General features: G+C 37.4%; 1 protein-coding gene across 2 annotated transcripts in view; it reads left to right on the top strand.

The window, feature by feature from the left end:
* The window catches only part of sema6cb (semaphorin 6Cb), a 147,694-nt gene that overhangs the window by 109,397 nt on the left and 12,332 nt on the right, over nucleotides 1–25,965 (top strand). For both annotated transcript variants that reach the window (XM_084435489.1, XM_084435490.1), the window contains exons 12-19: nucleotides 144–361; nucleotides 531–662; nucleotides 2,753–2,908; nucleotides 3,112–3,285; nucleotides 5,211–5,348; nucleotides 8,214–8,291; nucleotides 19,628–19,686; nucleotides 20,656–20,706. In XM_084435489.1, coding sequence (XP_084291615.1) covers nucleotides 144–361; nucleotides 531–662; nucleotides 2,753–2,908; nucleotides 3,112–3,285; nucleotides 5,211–5,348; nucleotides 8,214–8,291; nucleotides 19,628–19,686; nucleotides 20,656–20,706 — 1,006 coding nt within the window. The remainder of the gene's footprint in view (nucleotides 1–143; nucleotides 362–530; nucleotides 663–2,752; nucleotides 2,909–3,111; nucleotides 3,286–5,210; nucleotides 5,349–8,213; nucleotides 8,292–19,627; nucleotides 19,687–20,655; nucleotides 20,707–25,965) is intronic.

Here is a 25,965-nt window from a genome sequence, read left to right on the forward strand (position 1 = left end):
TAAATCTGAATCGGCCAAGAAAATTGCAATCGGTGCATCTATATATATAATTTTTTTTTTTTTTTTAAATCAATCCTAGTGAAGAGGTTTGAAAGAGGTCACACACTTCCTTACATTCTTTATGTCTCATTTACTTAAACCAGGTGGTGTTCTCTCGAGTCGCTCGCGTGTGTAAGAATGATAATGGTGGTTCTCCGCGGGTTCTAGAGCGGTACTGGACTTCTTTCCTGAAAGCACGATTGAACTGTTCAGTTCCAGGTGATTCGTTCTTCTACTTTGACGTTCTTCAGTCATTAACCAACGTCATGCAGATCAACCACAGGCCTGCGGTGCTAGGTGTCTTTACCACTCAAGCCAACAGGTACCACAGTCCCACCACAATACATTTTGAATTTCCACACACTCTTCAACAACTCCCTAAATGTATTTAACTCCAATCCATTTGGTCTGTTTGTGAATGATTTGTTTGTTGCATTAAGAGTTTGTTTAGATAAAATGGGTGGAACCAAACAGAGTTTTTCTCTCCTCAGCATCACCGGTTCTGCTGTATGTGCATTCTACATGGATGACATAGAGAAAGTGTTTAATGGGAAGTTTAAGGAGCAGCGAAACAGCGAGTCAGCCTGGACGCCAGTTCCTGATGAAGTGGTGCCCAAACCCCGGTGAGTCACGAAGGGTTATCACAATACTAACAATCCATTTGACACCAATATCAGTCAATTTCACCTTTCTCAAAAACATTTTTAACTCTGCAAAAAGTATGCTGTTGGTCATTATTTTTTCTTAAAATTTCAATACTAATATAAGTATTTTAAATACCTTTATATCGATTCTAAATATATTACATTAAAAAATGTGAGTATTCTTAAAGTAGTGCTCCATTAGGTAAATACTGCATGTAAACATTCAATAATGAAAGAACATAGGCCGCAATTATAAGCAGCAGAGATTATTAGATGATTAGATATTAGATGAATTAGCATTTATTTGAATTAATTATCGAGAGAGATATGAGAGATGCGTGTATGAATTACCTGAATCTGATCAGCATCTCTCTCTGTCACGGCCGTCGCTAGTGGGGTGAAAGGTGGCGCCCAGGGGGCCCCACAAAATCCAGCAGTTATACTATATAGGCCCGTGTTGTATGAATAATGAAAAATAAGAAATATTTTTCCAAATATCTGCTTCTCTTACCTCCCTAAAAATGGTTTAGTGCGATCTAAAGTAATTATTAATTATTCAGTCAGTGACAACATCAGATGGACCCGATAAAATTGTAAGTCCCACCCCAGCTCGTGAACAGAACCAATCAGAGTTGAGGCGGCAGCTGCCTGAAGTTAATGATGAACTTGGTGAAAGAGCAGGAGACTGACTGACTGAAAAATGTCGGGGAAAAGAAAACATAAATCAAGGTACCAGAAACGCTATGAAAAGAAGGAGAGGGAGGCCAGGAGAGTTGTTGTATCCCAGTCAATCAAGACGTTCTTAAAGACAGGTTGTATTGTTATTTCGCTGGGAATAAGAAAACTACCATCTACAGCCTGCCGGGTACTGTCACTTTTCATTATCGGTGCGCACCACAATCGACCGAATGATTATGTGGTCAAAATCCTTTACACTATTGTAAATAGAGTTAAAAAATTGACACGAGTCATGACGCATTGCATTATACACCTGACCTGCTGGCTGATGATGTATTTTATTACATCAAGAAAACACAAATACAACACACTGCACTTGGATGAATACATTTATTAGTTTGATTTAATAATATATTACCAGTTCCATATTATCTTTATTAAAAAAAAAAGACAATAAATGATTTTATTTTTTTAATTTGACTGCATTCTTGGCAATTTCTAAATGTTTACTTTTTGATTTATGACTTATGACAGACTGATTTTATCTAATATTATTTTGCTGTTACTTTTTTAAAATTGGTTTATTATTATTTAACAATTTCTTGCTTTTTGTTAGTTTTATATTAACATTTAACTTTTAAAATAAAGGTTTTACAACAACATCACCATCTTCTGTTATATGTGGGCCTCCATGCTCATCTATTGTACAGTATATGATATTGGTGGAGGGTGGTGGGGGCCCATATCAATATTTTTTCAAGGGGCCCCGAATCCTCTAGCTACGGCCCTGCTCTCTGTTAACAATGAAGCTGTGAGTTTAATTACTTTAAAATAAACAATGTTACCCACTTGTTGCTGTTAATATAATGTAGTGGTTCAGTAGCAAAGCTTTGATTTTTGAAGGATTCTGTGAAATTGAAGTCTGGAGTAATGATGCTGAAAATTCAGCTTTGCCATCACAGGAAAAATTACATTTTAAAAGATATTAAAATAGAAACCAATTGTAATATTTCGCAGTATTGCTGTTTTAACTGCATTTTTGATCAAATAAATGTGATATCCCTAGAGTAGCGTGAGGCACTGCACAAAAGAATATATTAACACAACAAATCCAACCTAAAACACCACATACACACAAGTGCCAAAGACTTCCTTTTCATCTTGCTCTGCGTGATATGCCTGGACCTGTTCTCTGGAGCTCGGAGAGCAGCTTGTTCGGCCTGATGGACTCTAAAAACAGCTTTTATTTAACAGTGGCAGATGGTTGGAGTGGCTCTTGTTAATTGTATGTCTGTGAGCTGTTTTTATAGATAATTTCCATGAGCCTTCATGAGAAAGTCTGTGCAGGTAGAAGTCAATTGTTTTCTTTCTCTCTCTCTCCGTCTCTCTAGGCCGGGATCCTGTGCTGGTGATGGCCCTGCTGCTGGCTATAAGTCCTCCACAAATTTCCCTGATGAGACTCTTACATTCATTAAGTCTTATCCACTAATGGACGAGGCCATACCGTCTGTCAACAACCGACCCTGCTTCACACGAACCACCAGCCGGTATGCACACACAAATACGCATGCTCCAATAAAAATTACACTCATTATTTTAATACTCTGCCTCCGTCTCCCGTTGTTTTCTCAACATCTGCATGTCAAGGAAACTGTTATTAGAGCTGGAGAATAAATAAGTATTTAGTGTTGTTAAAGACATGTTTGTGATTTTGTTTTATTGACTAATTAGCTAATGTTTCCTGATGTAGGTTCAAGTTGACCCAGATCGCGGTGGACACGGCAGCTGGCCCGTATAAGAACTACACCGTTTTGTTTCTGGGTTCAGAGAACGGACGAGTCCTGAAAATTCTCGCCAGCACACACCCAAACTCCACCTACAGCACGCAGGTTTTGGAGGACATAGATGTTTACAACCCCAACAAGTGAGTTATAATGCACACACACTTAAACACATACTCTTTTGTTACAATGTGATAATATTTTGTCAGCCCACACTGAAAGCAAAAATACTATTTGTTGTTTAATATGCAACTATGTAGAGTTTTGGACCAATAGACTTCGAGTGCAACAGTATGGTTCCAGAAGTTAAAGTCCCATTCATTTTCTCCATAGGGAAAATTGATTTCTAATGATGATTACTAATAAACCGTTAAAGACAGACCTATGAGGTTGTTTATCAACTGTATGCTTTTGCTGAAGCCATCAAGCCACATGCATATTTTGCAAAAAACATTTTATATATATATATATAGCTTTTTTTTTTCAGCTCTTTCCCTCATTAAAGCTGTTAAATTCACAGTGTTGTACCTGATTTTCCAGATCTTTTTTTTTTTCCAATGTTTTTAAAGTTCCCATGGGAGAAATGAATGGGAATACTTATTGAACTAAGGATGCAGAGAAACTTGCTGCTGTACCATATGTCAGTCAGATCACTGCCCCCGAGGTTATGGCTCTGATGCTGATCTGCATTTTTAAGAGTTTGCTTATTAGAATACACATGAACTGGACAAGCCTGAAAAAAATAAAATTTGTTTAGTGAGTCAATTGTAAGTTTTTAGTGTGAATTGAGTTGAAAATGTTAGATCTTGTTGTCAGATTTTATTGATCATTTGAAATATTTTATTTAAACGGTTTCAGAGATTTCTTTATTCCAGTAGATAAGAGCTGTACCAAGATGGCTGCCAAGTAGACTGACTTGCCTAAAAGGGATTTTAGGGATGCCCAGTGAAAGAAACCATTCAACAGATAAAATAAAATGCCACTTTTCTGAGCAAACATCTTCACCTAGAAGGTTCTTTCACTGTTCCGCTCTTCTCATGCACTTCACACTCATTGACAGGTCTCAGGCAAATATAAACGTGCACACACATAACCCCAAACTCTATGTCGACAGAGGCGTTTGATTAAGAGAGAATCTCTCCTCCAGTAAATGGGGCGGATGGTACGTGTGGAGCTGTAATTGTACTCCTGGGATCTCGTCCATGTTTGTGTTCCTCTTGTGTATCTGACAACAAGCCTCAACTCCAGCTGAGACTCACAAGTTCCACAACAAAATGTGACCACATCTTCAGGCAGCATTGCTCATTTTTCCCCTGAAAACCCCACCTCGCGTCTAGGTTAGCCTTTGGGAAAGACACTTGACATGATGCAAAGGATTTATTTAGATTATTACAGATACTGAGGAAGATGAATTACAGTCAGCCTTTATGGCATGACCTTCTTCAATCAACTCAATGGGAGTGACTCATCTGTGTGATACACATATTGGATTTCTTTATATATTGGGTTTTTCTTTTTTCTTCTTTTTTCTTTTATTGGGGATTGCTTTTCCCTTCCATTAGAGAGAAAGGTTTATCCTAACCTCCTTTAAAACCACTTTCATTCTATTTTTGAACACAAAATAAGATGTATTAAAGAATCACTGAGCTGTTCTTTTCCATAAAATGAAAGCATATTGTGACCAGGAGAACATTTCAAGCACAAAAAAATGTATATGACTATAATTTTTCCAATTTAGTACATCAAATTAAACTAAATGAGAAATGTTGGCTTAGCATTAGCATTACAAACTAACATTTATTTCATTTCAAGTGATAACTTTTTTAATGGTTTTAGTTAACTATAACAACCCTGCCTATTACATTCCTTAATGGACTCCTATGTATTGGATAATCCAGGTATTCCATGCATTTAGAAAATGTCCCTATTTCATTCTTGTAGGAACAGTATGCTAGTATCCAATTTCAAATATAGCCTTTATTAGCATTAATGTTGTTTGTACATATATGGTACTCTTCTTTAATAACTAAAATGACATTCCAACACAAACCACCATTTCTCTCTTCAGATGTAATGTGCGTGGCGAGGACCGTAGGATTCTGGGATTGGAGTTGGACAAGGACCATCATGCCCTGTTTGTGGCATTCTCAAGTTGCGTGATCCGTGTTCCTCTCAGTCGCTGTTCTGACTACGGCAACTGCAAAAAGTGAGTGAAAGTGAACATGGAACCCAGACCCCAAATCATTCAATTAAAAATGTATTACATGTGAAAACACTTAATACAATCTTGTACTACACCTTTAAGTAACTTGTACTCTTTTAAACAAGTACATTCATAAGGGTTATTATGGTAGAGTATTTTAAGACATTTATTGAAGATGGAGCCAACATTACAAACTCTATTGACGATGCAGTGCAGCAGCTCAGTCCTCAGAGAAAAATCTAGACAGTCGTCTTCTAAAGAATCTTCTTAAAAAGTCCTATGCCAGTTCTCTTTTGATCTATTATGGATAATGTTCTCCGTAAGTGCAGTGAAAGCAGTGTGTGTTTCCAAAGACATGTATTCATAAATGCATTGAAATTTAAACACAGATGCATTTTAGAGGGCAAAAGGTTTTAGCTTGCATCCCGGTCTTCGTTGATGTAGACGTGTTTCCTCCTTCGCATACTACAGTCCTCCAGCCAGCATCACCACATGCTTTGACTACTCTCACGTAAATTAGAGCCATCTGATTGGCTGAAGGCCAAGACACAGCAAACAATTCCTTTTTTTCCACACAGCTGTAGTATAACAAAGCTGATAGACTGTTTCCCCTTTTAAAAAGATCTCCAAATCCTATCAGGGAATTTCATTCCCAATTTCTTTCCAAAAACAATCCTGATGTCTGATCCAACCGTGTCTTAACTTTTTACCAATATGTTAGCTCATGCCTGCTCAGCCTCAGGAGAAACACTCACACGGGATTCTCTGTGGACTTGTGAGAAAACATCTCTTTTTTTTCTTTTTTCTCTCTCTCTGTTTTTATCTAGCTGAATTGTTTTCACACACGCCGAGTGCTGGTTGCAAAAATAGCTGTGTTTGTTTAAATTCAAACAGGTTTAAAAACCTGGTCAAAGAGAATTGCAAAAAAATCAGTTTGGTATCAACCAGGTTTCCCTGAACCATCTTCCGCTGGTTGGTCAAGCAAATAACTCCACCCCAAAATCACTCCATTCATTGGTTGAGCCACTGTTAGTCCATGTCAGGCAGGTCGCAATGTTTTTATAGCTATGTTTCCATCCAAAATTTGTGAATTTAGCTTGTGCACAAAATTGGATTGTCACCTAAAACATTTGCGAATAAAGCACCGTTTTCATTCCATGTGTTCAAGAGAACAAAAATCGTCACTTCCTAGGAAACTTTCGCCAAATAACTGTTGCTGCAATCGGGAAGCCACTGTGGCTCTTTTATTCTACATCATAAATGACTTGTGCCTCAGACGCTGTCATGTTATCTTGCGTTCGGATGCCTGATGTTTGTGAACACAATCATGTGAGAGTTCTGTGAGGTCAATACACCAAATCATTTTGATGACAGACTTTGGCTCAGGCATTTTCAAAATAACTAAAACAATATTTGACATGCTATACAATGAAACTGATCCAATCACATCCTCTGAGGCAAAGTCACAGTATTTCTGTTGCGCATCGAGTGATTTATTCAGTAAATGCGTTTCCATTGTCATTTATGCACTTATTTCTTATCGGATAAAAATTGTTTATCCAACTCAGTTGAGCACATACATTTTAATGCAATTTTTTATGCATTTTGGAGTTTCCATCCAGCATTTTTTTTTTGTAATGGGATATCACAAAAATGCATAAATTCGATTTCTTATAGTTGTTTATGTCCTTTGAATGAAAATCGCAATCCTTATTCTGACGTATTTCCTGTTGAAACTGAAAGTTTGGGTGGGACACGCTGTATCAAAGGGCTTGTGAGTTTATTTTTTAAAAGCCAATAGGCATTAGTTAGCTAACTAATGCTACTTGCTAGTTGGTTGCAGGTGGTATTAAGGGGTTGAACATTGTCATTCTAGAAAACATTTGATTAGACCAAAATCTGTGTAGTGCAGGATAAGTCATCAATATTTTTTCTCAGTTCTACCTAAAGAGAAAGTCTGAATTTTCAACATGTATATCAATTAAATAATTTATCTACTTTTTTTTTTTTTTTTAATGCAGAAGTAAGCTATTTCCTATGAATGTAAAATACATGATTTGCCGATGTAAATAAAGTATAACAAAGTGCACAGTAAAACTGTTGTCAACTTTTAGTAGGTCATTAGCGTATAGATGTCTTTAACCCTTATAGACAGACTAAAGCCACCAACTCCATTTTTGCTTTAATTTTTTTACAATTTAAACTGGAATAAGAGAAAGTATTTTACCATTTTAACACGTCTAACATTTAACAATAGTTAATTTGTTAAAGAACAGTGACCAACAGGCATAGCATGGAGAAATTAACAACCTGTGAAGAGGAAAAAAATCCTCTGGGGAGTGACCTCTCCCTTCCACTCCGACTCATCTAGTCACCTCACACATGCTTTTTGTCCTTTCTTCCCTGTCTTTCGCTCTCTTTCCATCTCTCTTTCCATCTGTCTCTCTCACTGCTTCTTGGTGCAACTCGCCAGCTTTGCCATGTATCTGAATCTCAGTTGGCCTCTGGCAAACACAACACACCTGTCAATCATGCAACACAAATACACAAACACACACACACACACCTGACTCTACAGCAGTCAGTCACTTTTTTTCCTCTCTCTCTCTCTTTTTTCTGAGTCTGACTGACTGTCTGACCAGCGAGAGGCATTAATGCTTTGTTATGGTGATGCCGTGTCTGGCTGTCCCTTCCAGCTTGTCACATACACTTGGAGAGAGAGGGGAAAGGGAAATGGGAGGGAGTCAGGAGACAGTGAGCGAGGAAAACACAACCTTTCCAGGACATGTGGTACGAGTTAACTCTGTATGTGTGTGTGTGTGTGTGTGTGTGTGTGTGTGTGTGTGTGTGTGTGTGTGTGTTTTTTAGGAGCTGTCTGTCCTCGCGAGACCCCTACTGCATCTGGCTGAGTGCGGGGAACTGTGCCACAGTGGCGCCGGGATTCAAGTGAGTTAAAGCTACATCACGCGACCCTTCTATTAGTCTTGCCACAGTAAACACTTTTACGGTTCATTAGAATAAAAGAGCCTACACAGCTACTGAATTCTGTACACAAGCTGTCTGTGCAATCGACAATTTTGTGTGTCTATAGCGTGCATCATTGTTAAAGGTCTCTTAGGGCTTACGTTACTCTAAACATACTTAAAACATCTGGTAAAAATCAGATGGCCGTAAAATGTCTTCAAAATTTATAACCAAGTGCGGTTGCAGATTTTTTTCTAGACAGTCTATGTACAATGACCAGGATGACTTCATAGATAACATTTAAAAGTAGTTTTACAGTAAATTGATTTAGCATTCTGGTTAACATTTACAATAAAGTATTGATTTGATTACATTATTTAAGGCATTTGGGTGTCAAACAGTGAACAATACTTTTACAGCTTTCATTAAAGGGTTAGTTCACCCAAAAATGAAAATTCTGTCAGTAATTACTCACCCTTATTTTGTTCCATCCTCGTAAGACTTTCGTTCATCTTCGGAACACAAATTAAGATATTTTTGATTAAACCTGAGAGCTGGATCACTCCTCCATAGGCTTCTATGGGATTGAAACTTGCCGGCCCAGAAAAGTTAATAAAGGCTTCGTCAAAATAATCCAAGTGACTACAGTGGCTCAACCAGACTGTAAAAAAATATGGACGTAGTGTCCGTGACGTCACCCGTAGGTTTCTGTAGAGCATTTTTGAAGCCTAAAGTGGGCGGAGCCGGCCGTCGCCATCTTGGCCTTGCGTCACTCCTGGATTACAGAAAATGGGCAGAGGCCAAGATTAATATCTTAGTTTGTGAGTGGAGCTGAGGAGCCTGGCTATCTGAAATCACCACCTAGCTCGACGTGATCGCGTTAGTTCAGGCTGGGGAGGTAATGCTATAACGTTAAATGCAACTGACAGTACCAAGTCTGCGACTGCACAGGGCCTCGCGCTAAAGTGACAGTTGATGATGTAAAGCCAATTAAAAGTTCCTATTTTTGCCCTTCGAAATATTTTAATAGTTAAAAGACATGGCTACATGTGAGACTGTGTATCGTGATTCTGTACTATTCTGCTAGTTGAAAATGTATAATGCAGTAACTTAATATTACTCTGAGAGAGTGTGTGTGACAGTGATTTTTGTGCATAACGTTACATGTCAGTCACTCTTTAGTCTATGGTCCGTCAGCGCGGCATCGCTCGTCAAGTTCGTAGAGAGCTTATTCAGTCCATTTTAAATTCTGATTTTGGCCGCCTCTCAAATGGGTTAAACCATAGATATAACGTTATTGCCTATGAAGTTCAAGTAATGCGCTAGAAAATCCGCGCTCATTCAAGGATGTGCATTTATTGCATGGACGGAGAAAGCGCCGACACCAGCAGGATTTCACCTGGTAGCCTAACGTTACATAAGCATATTATAATCTATCTGTTCCGTGAGAGCAGAACGAACGAGCCTTTATTGACATTTTTAAATCTAAAAACTCCAAAAAGCAACGAAACTGTCAGACATCCATTAGTGCATGTTCACAGAGGAAAACGACTGAAATACAGCGCTGGTTGTTCTCTCGAACGATACTCGACGACAACGACGGAATCCTAAGCCGTGGGCGAAGTAATGGGTGTGTTAAATCGTATGAAATAATCTCGAAAAAAAGCACAAAACACTGCAGAGATGGCAAGTTCAGCAGCTAACATTTGCTGAGGTGAAGTGACGGCTAGTAACAGCAGACAAACGGCTAGCATTGCCATCAGCGGGAATCCATCTGTCACTCAAGTTCCCCACACCCTTAATTATGCAGAACTTTAAATATTAATCAACTAAACGGATGAGTTATAAAAAAATTCACCCCCCTCACAGTTGTTATGAAGGGCAAAATTAGCTGTATAGACCAAAGCCACATAGAGATCCAGGCTGTAGACATGTTTTTTTTCTGCTGTAAAGTGGGTAATTTTAACATGGGGGAGATACAGATTTGACTCACTCAAGCGATCAGCCTCAAGCGGCCAGTCAATGAATTGCAGTTTAACTCACTTCCGTGTTGGTTTCAAGAGAGAGACGGGGAGGTTGCCGCTTGGGCTCAACTAGTGTTGTTTTTGGCAGCCTGATTTAATTTTAGTTTTAGTCTAGTCTTTGTGTCAGGCTGTCATTTTAGTTTTTATTAGTTTTAGTCACATTCATACTCTTTTTAGTCTAGTCAAGTTTTAGTCGACGAAAACTGATGACATTTTAGTCTAGTTTTAGTCAACGAAAACTGATGACATTTTAGTCTAGTTTTAGTCGACGAAAACTGATGACATTTTAGTCTAGTTTTAGTCAATGAAAATTGTATTTTAGTCTCTTTTTAGTAATGCGATTCTATTTAACCCAGTCAATATAGAATTTCAAACAAGGCTATCTTATTATAGGCTATTTAGTAGGCCTATATTTAGGGCTGTGACCGTGGCAGGTTTTTTTTTACCACCGCGGTAATGGACCAACTACCGGCGGTGGTTGGGGGGTTATTTAAAAAAAAAAAAAAAAAAAACTCGTTTTATATTTCCACACAAAGACACGAAGATATCGATCTCCATCGATCTCTTTATGATATCTTCGTGTTTTCTACTTGATGTAAATTGGTTTGAAGAGCGAATTTTATCCTCCACAAGGGCGAAATATTTAGGCTATGTTTGAGATTGCGCTGCCAGAGAAAGTGAAACTAAAAATCACCCGCGCGTGTAAAACGCGCTTTACAACTAAACTTGACGCGCCCTATCTAATAACAAGCACAAACTGTGTTAAAAAGAATTTGACATGAAAGTACAAATGTAGGCTATCTGTCCTACAGCGTTTTTCTACTTTACCACAGTAAAGAATACGAATATAATAGGCCTAATTAAAAGCGAACCAAGAAACGTTTATAATACATTTAGAAAATGGGAACCGTGGGCTGTGACCGTGGCAGACGTGACGTGAGTGAAGATTTGGGAAAAGAAACAAGAGATTCCATGCAGGGATGAGTCACGATTTTTGGATATTCGATTAGTTTATTTAATTATAGGATATCGAATAGGTTGTGCGATTACTCTCTAAAATAAAATCTCCATGTTCTGGCGCTGATGCGGTGACGTGTTCATGTAACCAGAGACGCTGCTAATAACATACAGCTGTCACAAAGAACCGGCAAATGTAATGATTATGAATGTGTCAAATATATCAATGAGACATTTTAATAGAATAACTAATGGAGTAATATATTGTTAAATTCGCTGATAATCGGGTGACCAGATCGCAATCCAGAATTTAAAGCCGACAAAGCTATGGGTTCACGCACAACTCTCTCATTCGTCGTGACGTTATAACATTTCGTCTCGTCTCGTTTTGGTCAACGAAAATGAAGAGACATTTTAGCATAGTTTTTATTTTTTAAACCACATTTAGTCTCGTTTTTATTCGTCAACGATATTGCATTATACATGTATTTTAGTCATCGTCACATGACCATGCATTTACGTCTAGTCTCGTCTCGTTTTCGTCAGGTGATAACGGTTCGTTGACGACAATATTTCGTCATAATTTTCGTTGACGAAAGCAACACTAGGCTCAACCTTAAGTTTATCAAGCGACAAGAATACTTTTTGTGCGCAAAAACAAACAAAATAGCTACTTTATTCAACTATTCATTTTCTTTTGTGTGGGCATTTCCTACGTTCTGACGTACAACCCAGAAGCGTTGCGCTGTTACACTACGTGAATTCACTCAAGAAAATGAAAGTCGTTATTTTTGTTTGTTTTTTGCACACAAAAAGTATTCTCTGACGAATTCATGCATCTATCTATGAATATATTACAGACATTAATAATGTTAACATTTTACATTGTTATGCCTTTGCCAGGCACTTTAATTAAAAGTGACTTACATTGCATTCAAGGTATAATTTTTTAGCAGAATCAAACCAATGATTCTGGTTTGCCAGCACCATGCTCTACCATTTGAGCAGCAGGAATACTAATTCACGTATGTTTTTAGCAGTTGCAAAGATCTCTAGCTGAAAGGTCATGTTTACATACTCACCATTTTATGAAATATCAGTTCTTGTCAGGGATGTATCTACAGTAATACTGCCTCTCCAATTGTCAAGCAGAAGTTCATTCGTTGTGTGTGTTATAATGAGTGCAGATCGAGGGATTGAATTTGTTATTATTAATGTTTTGCTGAGTGGTCGCTGCGGTTGTCATCAGTTGTGGAAAGCAACAGCAGCAATATTCTTCCCAGCTCGCTTTAATGTTTCCCCGCTCTTGAGTCACATCCACTGACATACAGCTGCAATTTTGGTTTATTAAAAATAAGTTATAACCCTGAAGTGGAAATGTTAGAGATCAACATCTTATTCTTAACTAACTATTGCTGATTAGTGCATTTATCTCCACACACACACACACACACACACACACACACAGTTATTTTAATTAAGTGTTTAATTATATTTTCTGACCATAAACTTGATTATTAGCTCTTAATGTGTCCTAATGTGAGTATTGATCTCTATAAACAGAGATGAGGAATAATTTCATCTTGAACTCATGAACATTGTTACGTACACAGCAGATTTCCAGACCGCAGCCAACAAAATGGACAGAACTTGTGAGAGTACTTATCTGTGTCCCAGAAGAGCTTTGGTTTACTCCAGCATTCAATTATATGCTTCCATAGCCAAACTTATGTCAGAGTCATACATCTTCTGCTGTCAGATGCCATACAGTCTTCCATAATCATAGAGCGCATTAGAATTATAAAGAGCTCTAGAATCTTGGCTAGAATCTAGAATTTTGGGTTTTGTTATAGAAACCAAAAGCAGCAGCACTGAAAATATAAAACTGATGTAGATGGAATAACAGAGTTTTAAAGTGTGTCAGTAATATCTTAAAAATACAATAAATCAGATCAATTACAAACCAAATGGTAGAGTTGAATTACACAATATAGAAATAAAATACACTACCATTACCATTTACCAGTGTATTTTTTTCTTGAAAGAAATGAATACTTTTATTCAGCAAGAATAAGTGACAGTAAGAACATTTATAATTTTACAAAAGATTTCCATTTCAAATAAATGCTGTTCTTTTAAACTGTCTATTGATCAAAAATATATATCACTGTTTCAAGAAACATATTAAGCAGCAAAACTGTTCTTAACATTGATTATAATAAGAAATGTTTCTTAAGCACCAAATCAGCATATTAGAATGCTTTCTGAAGGATCATGTGACACTGAAGACTGGAGTAATGATCCTGAAAATTCACAGGAATAAATTACATTTTAAAATATTTTAAAATGGAAAACAGTTATTTTAAATTGTAATAATTTTTTACAATATTACTGTTTTCACTGTATTTTTGAGCAAAAAATGAATCACACCTTGGTGAGCATAAGAGAAAAATCTTACTGACCCCAACCTTTTCATTGATAGTGTAAATGTGCTATTGTTCATCACAGTTTAGTAGGTAAAGAGCAATTATTAGCACAAGGAGTCTTGTTTTCACATCCCAAATAATTGATTTGTAGTGAAGACACATTTAGCTGCACTTTATTTTCTGATTTCACCATGTTGATTAACTTGACCTGTACTGATTGCCACTATTACCATAAAGTCCATAAATTCTCCACTTTTGGCAATCAGACTTATTGCACATGAAAGTGCAATATATGGCTGAAATCAACAGGTCCAAACTGGATGTAGTCATTTTCAGGAGCACACTGCACACATCACATTAAAATAAACTGGTCATGTTAGTCACATGATCCCTTTCCAATGGGCTTTTGCCCTGAATAAGCTGCAAAAAAACTTAATGCTGAGTTTAAGTCAGGCAACGTGAGACTTGAGAGAAGGAGAACAAGAAATAAGACAAGAGAAAATGTAGCTCCAGAGCGAACTATGCATTTAAATGCTAATCAGATGTAATCTAATGAAATTCTGCTAGACTGAGAGGGTGAAATGTAAGAAAAGAGGGCAATAGATGTACGATGGTAATACTTTGGCTTTCTCGTTTTTAAAATAGATCTGCGGCTTGTTTTTTTGGGGTGTAGAAGAATATGAAGAAAATATGACTTTATTATCTTGTGGGATATTTTCTCTTTGTGTTCTCCTTTTCCCTATTCGCTCTCTCCCAGGGGCAATTTAATCTCCATATGATGAGAGAGCGTGTTTGTGCTAATGTATGTGTGCAAGTGTGTTGGCCAATTCAGGAATAATGAAAAGCATGCATCTCTGAGGCATATTGATGTTCAGATATTATGCACCTGCAAGATCCCAATTTACCACTTTATGCAGGAGATATTTTTTTTATCTTGTCCTTCCATTTATCCTTCAATATGAGATGAAGTCATCCCCGCTCCCTCTCTTTCCCTTTCCTTCCCTCTCGTTCTGTCACTCTCTCCCCTCTCAGGTTAATGGAAATAAGGACTTTAAATCATGTCAGGTAGAGAGGGCTGATTCACAGATAGATTGAATATGCAGGGCAGGGCGAGGCAGGAGACCGGCAGGGGCTGAAATGGGGTGCCAGCATTAGATGATAAGTTGTTTGTATGCTAGTGTGTTTTTTCTTCGAAGCATTTTTAAGGGGTCATGACATTGCTTTTTTATGTTCTTTGGGGTTCACTTATAATGTTAAAAAAGTTTTTTGCACAGAAAAAGCAAATATATATGCAGAAAAATTATTATTTCCAACAACCTGACCCTCTGCCTGAAATTATACGTTTTATTTAAGGGACGGCTCCTTTAAGAATTGTCAGTAAACGGCCACTGTTATGGTTGGATAACATCATTTCATAGAAAACAGTATCAATGCCCACTTTCAATGCATTGCTATTCTGAGGCAACTGAAATAGACTGCGCCATTGACCAACAAAAACCTGGTCTAAAGTCAATGGTGCAGTATTTATTTTTTTGTTATTTAAAGGGTGGATTAGTAATATGAGCCTATAGGCGTGTGCACAACGCGCGTACACTCTGCTTATTACACACACAGGGACGCGCAGCAGTACACAAACGACCCAAATATTAAAAATAAAAGGATTACCATGTAAAATATTATTATTGTGTGCATAAAGATATGGTGGAATCCGGCTTGTCCCGTAGATGGTCTGCTTGTGCACTTTTACCTCGCACACGAGCAGATCCGTTTCCTCTCTGGAGAAGCGTTCAGTCTTTCCACTTGCAAATTCCGCCATGTAAATAGCGACAACTGGCTTTTAAAAGTAATGGGAGATGAGACTCTGATTGGTTTATTGCACGTTACCCCAGAAACACCTTTTTTGACTTTAGTCCTTTTGGTGTGTTCAAGCGCAGCTTTTTGGCCGAGACGCAGCCGACGAGCGGCAACAACACAGTCAGTTCTTTAACGTCAGCTTGGTGTGTCCCGGGCTTTAAACTATGTAACTTGCAGGATGTTCTTAATGGTACAAAACCCTCTTATACAGTATGTGATACTGTAAAAACTGATTTTTATTGACCATTTTCATGATCCATTTAAAGGGATGGTTGATTATGATTTCACTTTTCTAACTTTAGTTAGTGTGTAATGTTGCTGTTTGAGCATAAACAACATCTGCAAAGTTACAACAATTAAAATTCAAAGCAAAGGGAGATCTCTTTTTAAGGACTACAACAAATGGCTGGTAGGGACTACACAAGCTTCCTCCCGGGTTAGTGACATCACAAACCCTAACATTTGCATAAACCCCTCCCCCGGGAACACGCAGTCCATGTTGACAAGAGGAAGAGTTGTTGTAGTACAGTACATTTGTGAGTCTGCTCAAGCTGTCACGTCCGTCTTTTCATATTTATTGCAATACAGTACGCAACACAAATGCAATAGCATGTCACTCTGTAGGCAACTTACAACAGTTCCCACATTACCAATTTATAGATTATTATAATGAAAGAATGCGCTAGGCCTAATCAATGACTTGAAGATAGTTAACTCCACATTAGCTACATAAATTCATCAACTAACCATTCAGAAACGTCCTGTTGCATTCTACATGTTGTCACTTCCTGAGTCTCTCCATTATTGTCCGACTTCGGTTTGAACATAAAAGGAAGAACAGTCATTTTAGTGTGTGTCTGCAGGCTGCTAACACACAAGCTGTTGGAGCTCCGCCCTCTGTGCCGGTAGCAGCAGCTCATTTGCATTCAAAGGGACACACACAAAAGGGCACGTTTTTGCTCACCCTCAAAAAGGGACAATTTTAACATGCTATAAAAACTTATCTGTGGGGTATTTTGAGCTAAAACTTCACATACACACTCAGGGGACATCAGAGACTTATTTTACATCTTGTAAAAAAAGGGGCATTATACCACCCCATTAAACAGTCATCATTGTACCCTCTGCTCCAAGGTTAGGTAGATTCCACTCAGATAGATCAAATATACTCAAATTAAATCAAGTGAGACAAAATATTTGAGTGAAGTAAGTTATTTGCATGAGCTGTCTGTGTTAAACATTTTGATGACAATGACCCCCAAATATGATGATTAAATTCAGTGGTCAAATGTATAGATTTAATAATTTGCACTTATTTTATAATTTTACAGTACTAAAGTAAAAATAAGATATTTTTTTCTGCAGACCCCCAATACTCCCTTGGGCCTGTCTTGTTTCCACAATAGCGCAAAATTAATTGCACCAGGCAAATAGCGCTTTTCGTGAACCTGTAGTAAATCTAATTTAAATTCAAATCAAGGCATCTTTGCCCTGAAATTAATGATTATAATTATGCACTAATAATTAGGTCAGTGCAGAACTTGATTGCAAGGTGCATAATGAATAAGATGCCCATTCTTGCGCTGAAATGCCACACGCCAAAAGTGCTCTGATCCTGAAAAGAATCCTGATTTTGGACTTTTGGATACAGAATCGCATACTTCATTAGACCACGGCCCCACCGATCTGATCACATCTCCATGGTAACACTTAGAGGAAGCAAAAAGCGTCAGGACACGTTATGCGTCTGTGTGCGAGATGTCACTCAGGTGCTCGCCTCGGCAATGACACGCTCGGCTCTGTGATGCCAGGAGCAGTGGAACATTGCAGTTGCTCAGAGCAACGTGTCACCCTGGTTACGCTGTTAGGCTGTATGAGTCAGCAACAGAATATGCTGTAAACATATTCTATTCAAATTTGACTTAATATGCTGTTTTACCCAAACACTCATTTCTTTCACACAAAGGTTCTTACAGTACGTCTAAAATAGTCAAAGCTGAAGGCGCTCTTATTTTTTTGGCACTCGTGTGCTTGGATATATAAAACTTCCCATAGCTTGGTCTGCTAATTTGACATGTAAACACTTTAAATTCATTCAGCGTTTGTTAATAACATTGGGGCTTGATATTTGCGTAATGATTTGAAATGACATGTGAAAATGTTCTAAATACATTTTGCTTTTTTTACCAGCATTGAAGCCTTATTTTTTTTTATTAAAATGTATTTTGGCATTACAAACAATAGGATTATTGCACTATTATTACTTAGACATTTGTGGAAAACTGTTCACTTCATTGTTATTTTTGCAGCATCATGTTGAAGATGAGTCAGTCTCCATTTCTCATTAAAATTACGTCTGTCACAAAAACATGGTCATGTTGTGATGATGTCCCTCTGTAATTTTATTTTAATGGCTTAATGTCAGAAATATTTAATGTAAATGGGGTTCTGTAGGGGTCAAAACTTATGATAAATCTTTTGAATTGTGCATGTCACTTTATCTGCAACTTTCAGACTTACAGTGCGATTTACTGAGTAATATGTTGCAGTTCCTATAAAATTGCCGAATTTAGTCTCATTAAGGGGATACACGGCAGGCAAAAACAGAGTTTTTTTTTTTCACTGGTCAATTTTGAGATTTTGGACTATTTGTCTTCAATAACGTCTTCTTTCAGACTTGTGGTGAAAAAAAGTCAGAAATACACATTTAGGTCTTTATTTTACTACACTTTGTCTATTTGCGTCTGTAGATTTCTCCTAAATTCAACAAAAGTTGGCGTTCTAAATCATCCCGCTGCTCCGCGATCGCTGTCTGCACACTGTAATCACATATACCGTTGGAAAGCTCTCTCTCCTGTACAATGCTGTTGGATCCAAATATGGTCATTTCCTTTTTATCAGCAACCAATCGTGAAAGTACAATGGGGCATTTAACTCTAAAAGCGAAATATCATTGGCTGATGTCAATTTCTGACAACGTGATTCGTTCAGATGCATCACGTGACGTGCTCTGACATTTCCAGAGTGCGTTTTTGACTGTTTTTCACTGGGGTTCTGTTCAGTTGAAGGCCATAAATGCTATGTTATATAGGTTTTGATGTGTTTTAGGTGGTTTGTATTGTTGATTGCTAATTATTTGATAAGATATTTTGTCTGTAAATAGTTGTTTCCACTAAAAAAGTGTGAATTTTTACAATACAAATCTTTAAAGGCCGTTTTCTCAAAATGGGTTTTTTCTCATACTCTGAGCCAGAAATCTCCACTTAAGCAGCACTTACATAAACCAAACTTTCCCGCTGTGTTCCTATCTATATTCTTAAGGTTTTTACTGAGGGGTTTGTTCATATATCGTTCAGATTCTGATTTATACAACATTTTATACCTAAAAACGGGGCGAAACTGGATTTTTTTGGCTGTTGACAGTCTTTTCTGATTAATGGAGTGATAAAAAGAGATATCCAAAATCCCCTCTGTAAAAACCTTTGACTCTAATGTGTCAACAAAATGAAACAAGAATTTTGAATGTGGCTTTATCCAATGTTCAGATTTCTCTTCTGGAAATATATGTAAATGAGCGCATTTTTAATGAGATAATACCTAATTTGCATATTTAAACATAAATATTCTAAAAACTTGTAATACAAGAGATATTTGTCTTAATGTCAGTAATCAACTGGGGAAGTTTCATGCTGATATCTATTAGTTAATTTTTTTTTTCCTATTCACCTGGGGTGTCTCCCCTTAATTTAGAATTCTTGTGTACATACTACATACTAATACATTTGCATTTGTTTCTTGTCTCATGAAAACATGGCTGTCAGTCATGGAATAGAGGAAGTGTACTTGCATGGCAGACACTCGATCCTCACTCATATTGTAACGTTATTTCCCTTTACAGTTGCTTGGAGAGGCATCAACAGACTGCTGACAGCACAACTAATTAGAAGGATCATTCAGGGAGAGGCTCACAAAAGAATGATTGTCACTCCCTTGTCCTCTTTCTCACTCTCTTCTTCTCTCTCTGCTCTGTCGTTCTTCCTCTCTGTCTCTGTCACAGGTCTGGATTTGAACAGTATGTGGAGAGTGGATATCCTCAGTACCCAGACAGCTGTCATGGTGAGTTTCAGATAGTCCGAACTGACTTGCTCCCAGAGATCATAACTCATTCACACTATTATTACATCCCTACACATTCCTGCTACAACGCCATTATTGTTCTGAAGACTCACAGAACTCTAGAACCCTTCTGAGAGAATCTTATGGAACATGTCTAGGTCATGTATCACATTTCAAAAAGGAAAGAGACAATAAGAAGTCTCATCTTGCAACTGTGCAAGATTTTTTAAATTATTTTAAATTATTTTTATGACAACTAAGCATCTTTCCCCATTCTCAAAAAAATATTTAAATGCTGAAATATAGTATAATTTACTTGATTTTAATTAATAATATAATATAATTTCAAAAGTGATCTAAAGACATTTATAATGTTACAAAATATTTATATTTCAAATAAATTATTTTCTTATAAGCTTTTTCTAAAACTGTTCTAAAAAGAATTTAAAAAATATATAAATATATATATATATATATATATATATATATATATATATATATATATATATATATATTATAAAAACTTACAGACACCAAACATTTAAATAAAATAATATAATATAATATAATATAATATAATATAATATAATTATGTACAAACAGGGTTGTTGTTGTGTTTGCATTACAATAATGAAAACCTGGGCATGAAATGTATATATTAGATGAATGTATCGTGTAACTACTTGTGCTGCAATTGCAAAAAAAAATTACATTCTTGTGCTGTAATTGCAAAAACTTTAACTGTAGTAAGAGTACTGTAGTGTCTGGCCTTGAATGGCTTATTGTATTTATGCATCAAAATGGAGATGGATGCAAATATGGTACTATAAGACAACACTGTTCAATAAATAATTTGATTTATTAATAGAAAAAATCACACAAAAAAAACAATTCTTCTGCCAATTATTATAATTCATTAGGCTGACTGTAGGCCAACTTGATCTCATTCTTCTTTTATCCTTTCTGTAGATGTCTTGGCCACAACTCGCAAACAGAACCCTGCGGTGGACTCTGCGTACGGTCAGTGCCCTAACTCGATCTCAATTCAGACATTTAAATTGATTTAGCAAATGATTACCCATTGCCCAGCCATATTCACAGTCATGTTCATATCCATTGACCATTTTAAATCAGAAATTTTTATGGCCAGCCATTATATTCAGTAAAATTGGGCCTTGCGTTCAACAATAGGCTCACAGATTGCTATTATTTTTTTCTACATTGTGTCACTGCTATCTTGGTGTGAATATTACATCATGTCTTTTATCCGACAGTTTGCCTTTCACGCACACATGCATAAATCTTCAATCTGTCCTGTTCTGACCTCTGAGTAGCTCTTACAACAGCTCCCAGAGAGGCGTTAGTTTCCCAGATCAATAGAGTCCGTTAGACAAATGACCCGCAGTGAGGCTGCAGGCTGCAGATCTGGACGGCAGACAGAAATGTCCTGCAGCGCTCTGGGCCATATCACAGAGCTCTGAGCAAGAGTTTTGGAGGAACCACTGAAAATCACGATCTGACAAATTAATTTTCTCACTGAGTGGATGTGTGACGGACGGGATGTCTGTGTGAGAGAGAGAGAAACAGAGTTTCTATGTTGTGATAGACAGTGTATGTGTATGAAAGATTTGAGAGAGAGAAAGAGAGCATATGTGTGTGCTTTGGAAGAGAGGGAAAGTGTGTGTGTGCGTGCATGCATGCACGTTTGTGTGTGGTGTTGAAGAGAGAAATAGAAATGTGCAGTATTATATTTCAGACAGTCATGAGCTAATACTAGCTGACAGCTTGCCTGTGTGTGTGTGAAAGTGTGTTAACATCCCTGGGTGGTGTTGTCTGATTTTGATTCTAAAGCGTGCCAGAGGATGCAGTGTGATCCGGGTCAGAGCATTCAGCTATTGTACCACATACAATACGCTCTGCGCCCCTCACACACACATATCACAGCTCCCCATCCTCTGTGGATCATGAAGAAATATCCAGTATATTTCTCAAAATCCTTGTATTACCATCTGGATTAGTCACATGAGGTTATTATTATAGATGAGTTTCAGTAAATAACATTTCCAAGTCACCTGATTTGTTCAGTTCTAATCTCCAGCTTATAAATAAGAGCAGATTATAGTAGTATCAGTCTGTCTATCAGCCAGTGGACTACTTGCACAACTACTTCCGCGCTCTACTTGTTTTACAACTTGTATTACAACTCAGGAGTTTCCGGTAACAGCGTTCAGCACACCTAAACATGAGAACCCATGGCTGTAAATTGATTCAAACAATGAATTATGTTCTCTTGGCTAACATGAATTCTCTTGAACCTGCTGAAATGTTACAGTTTAGATGAGCACTGACACCCTTTGGTGAAATAATCACGTATGTTTAAAGGGATACTCCACTTTTTTCGGAAATATGCTCATTTTACAACTCCCCCAGAGTTAAACAGATGAGTTTTACCGTTTTAGAATCCATTCAGCCGAACTCCGGGTCTGACGGTACCACTTTTAGCATAGCTTAGCATAGATCATTGATTCAGACGAGTCCAGTAGCATTTCTTTCAAAATGACCAAAGAGTTTCAATATTTTTCCTATTTAAAACTTGACTCTTCTGTAGTTAAACCGTGTACTAAGATCAACGGAAAATGAAAAGTTGCGATTTTCTAGGCTGATATGGCTAGGAACTACTCTCATTCCGGCGTAATAATCAAGGAACTGTGCGGCCGTACCATGGGTGCAGCAGGCGTAATGATATGACGCAGCGCCTAAAAATAGTCCCCAGCTCGGTAACTTCTTCCAACGTGACCGGGACTAAGTTTGTCTAACCTATTAGACCTATTTTCAGGCGCTGCGTCATATCACTACGCCTGCTGCACCCATGGTACGGCCGCACAGTTCCTTGATTATTACGCCGGAATGAGAGTAGTTCCTAGCCATATCAGCCTAGAAAATCGCAACTTTTCATTTTCCGTTGATCTTAGTACACGGTTTAACTACAGAAGAGTCAAGTTTTAAATAGGAAAAATATTGAAACTCTTTGGTCATTTTGAAAGAAATGCTACTGGACTCGTCTGAATCAATGATCTATGCTAAGCTATGCTAAAAGTGGTACCGTCAGACCCGGAGTTCGGCTGAATGGATTCTAAAACGGTAAAACTCATCTGTTTAACTCTGGGGGAGTTGTAAAATGAGCATATTTCCGAAAAAAGTGGAGTATCCCTTTAACAGCCGCTGCTTTATCAGGTCACCTTGGGTTGGATTAAAACTTCATGTTCCGTTGAGTTTGGAAAATTTCTTTACACAGTAGTCATCAGAATGTCTCTTCTCCTGTTTCTGAAAAATGTCCAGATTTTTGAATGTTCTTGCGAACAATCATTTTAGATGGCATTTAGTCAACTAGGTGACTGCAGCACATTGAAAATATAAATAACCAGAAGTAAATTTGTTGTACTATTTCAAAACAGAAGTGTGTCACGAAGCTCAGTGCAAGTAGTCCAGTAGAGAGAGATGAATAACTCCCTGGTGACTATCTAAATTTTGTTTCTGTTTGTCAATAATAATAATAATAATTATAAGTTTTATTTATATAGCACCCTCCATATCTGAAGGATGCTTTACAATGTAGATACAATAAGAAAAAGATAACAGCAATAGGGTAGACAATAATAACAGACAAAACTACAAGCAGAAAACAGTAGATTAGAGCAAGGATAATACAAAGACAGTAAAAGGGGGAATACATAGACAAAGTAGCACACAGCAACATAGATTCAAGCACAAAAAAAATACATAACACTACTTAAGAATGATAACATTCAGAAAACGAATGGGTTTTGAGTTTCAATTTCAATTCAGAAATATTATTAATGCAACATAGTAACCGGGGGAGAGTTCCAGTTATGGTTTGACAGCATTAAATAATCTACCCCCCATAGAAGAGAGGTGATAGGGATCCTAGGGGATCCTAGGGACCTTGATTCGATATTAGTAGAATATTGGGTAAGGAAGGAAGGACTTAATTTTGATGGTCCTTTTTGAACATTCTGTTGACTATAAGTAATGTTATTAAGTACTGCATTATTAAGTAATGCAACTAAATTGACACTTTAATTGAATTAATTGTTTGCCCCCCAACAAACATTCCACTGACTATAAGTAACTTTGCAACTACATGTCAACTTATTCTAACCCTAACCCTACCAGTCTACTAATACTCTACTAACACTCTAATGAGAGTTAGTAGACATGTAAGTGCAACATTAATTATAGTCAACAGAATGTGTTAAAGGGACCATCAATAGAAAGTGAAACCAAATAGATTAAGGAAGATAGGATAAATGAATGAAGGAATGAAGGAAGGTGAGATTAAGAGAAGAAATGAAGGGGGAAAAGGGACGGAAGGAGATTAGGAATAAGATGAGAAGGAATGAAGTGCAAGAATGGAAGTATGAAAGATTAAGAAAAAGAATGGAAAGAACTTTTAAAGGAATGGAGAAATTAAGATAAGGAAGAAAGGACAGAGAAAGTTTAAAGAAGGGATAAGTTAAGGACGTGAGATTAGATCAAAGGGGAAATAAGTAAGGTAGAAAGCAAGGGGAGAGAAAGATCATGGAAAAGAGAAAGAGAGATGGAGGTTGGCATCATGGCATGTTATGGATTTGTGGGATGCTGGATAGCGTGTCCCTGTGCTCCTCTCTGTCTGTGGTGTGAAAGAGCACACAGTGGGTGCACACATTCAATAAGCATCCCCACTGCTTCATTCAGCCAGCAGAGCTCCTCTTCCAGCCACTGGAAATGACATGGCAGTGCAGCTTCTCACCTCACGCTGAGACAAAGCCTCCCACAGCACCTTGGCATGGTAATTAGAGCTCTACCTGCATTCAAGAGGAGTCATTACATCCTCAGAACTCTCGCAGTCTTCCCACTGCGTGATAAAGCCATCCCATTGTGAAAGGTGGACGAAAATTCCAACAATGCACCACTGTTTTCCGACAGCTCTTTTCTTCCGGCACCCTTTAAATAGAATGGAAACGGAATGATAATAAAAGCATCCCGTGTGCCAGCCCCGAGCTCCCCTGATGAGCGGCCACTGTGTGGCACAGATGGCAAGATGACAGGCTTTATTTAGAGGTGGGCAGGCGGAGGATGGGCTCCGCGTTTGGCCACGGTCAACCGGCTGCTGCTGATGAGTATTGTGTGCCGCAACATTAAGCATTAGTCCGGTGATGGAGCTCCTCACAGCAGCCTGAGCACAATGACAGTGAGTCTTTCAGAAAGAGAACTCCACAAGGTCACCGGTACTTAAATGAGGAGAGCTAAATCTCCGAATCAGACTTATGAGGATATCCACAAAGTATGTGGTCCGCAAGTGTGTTTAGGATCAGTGGAATTGTGGGGGATGGATGGAGGAGGAGAAAGGGAAGGGAAACTGTTCAAAAAGAGGCTTCTGTGAGATTAGCTCAGTTTGGATCAAATGCCTCCAAGTTTCGATTCTGCCAGCTCTGGAGTTTGAAATTCATGTGGTATCACAACAAAGCAAAGAAAATGTAATATTGATTTTGCTACAAGATGTGTTTTGTTTTTTTCATATTTTACGTGATTTGTACTGTGATTTCTATAGCACCCTTCACATAAACTTTATAACTTCTGAAATCTTTTACTAAGCTATTTAAAGGGATGGTTCATGCAAAAATGAAAATTTGATCATCATTTACTCAGCCTCACGTCGTTACAAATTTGTACAGTGGCAAAATAATATTTTGGTTTTACTTTTTTTGTCCACTCAGTGGAAGTCAGTGTTCAATGTTGTTTTCCGTGTTAATGTAGTTCTATGTATATACCATTATAGTTTTTAGTAATATTTTGAATTGCCTTTTTTTTGTTTTAGTAATTTTGTATTATGCTTTTGTCATTTTTATTATTTTTTTTTTTTTATATTTCTTTTTATCTTTAATTTATTTTTTATTTCATTTATAGTAATTTTACTTCAGATAGTTGTCAAGGCAGCATTTCTAATTTTCATTAAGTTTTTTTTTTCTTATAACATTTATTTCGGCCTTTTCAATTAACGTAAACTTTACTTTTAGTTTCATTAAATTGTTTTAGTTTCATGATATGGACAAAAACAGTTCAGAACTTCAGATATTTCTTTAAACTAAACCATAAAATGAAATATGTCGTTATTCTGTCATTGCTCTCATGTTGTTTCAATCCTGGACGATGTTAATTCTTCTGTAGAACACGAAAGAACATATGAAGAGTTCAGATGCAAAAGCCTCTAAGTGCCAT

The sequence above is a fragment of the Rutilus rutilus genome (genome assembly GCF_951802725.1).
Source record: "Rutilus rutilus genome assembly, chromosome: 17".
Classification (NCBI taxonomy): Eukaryota; Metazoa; Chordata; class Actinopteri; order Cypriniformes; family Leuciscidae; genus Rutilus; species Rutilus rutilus.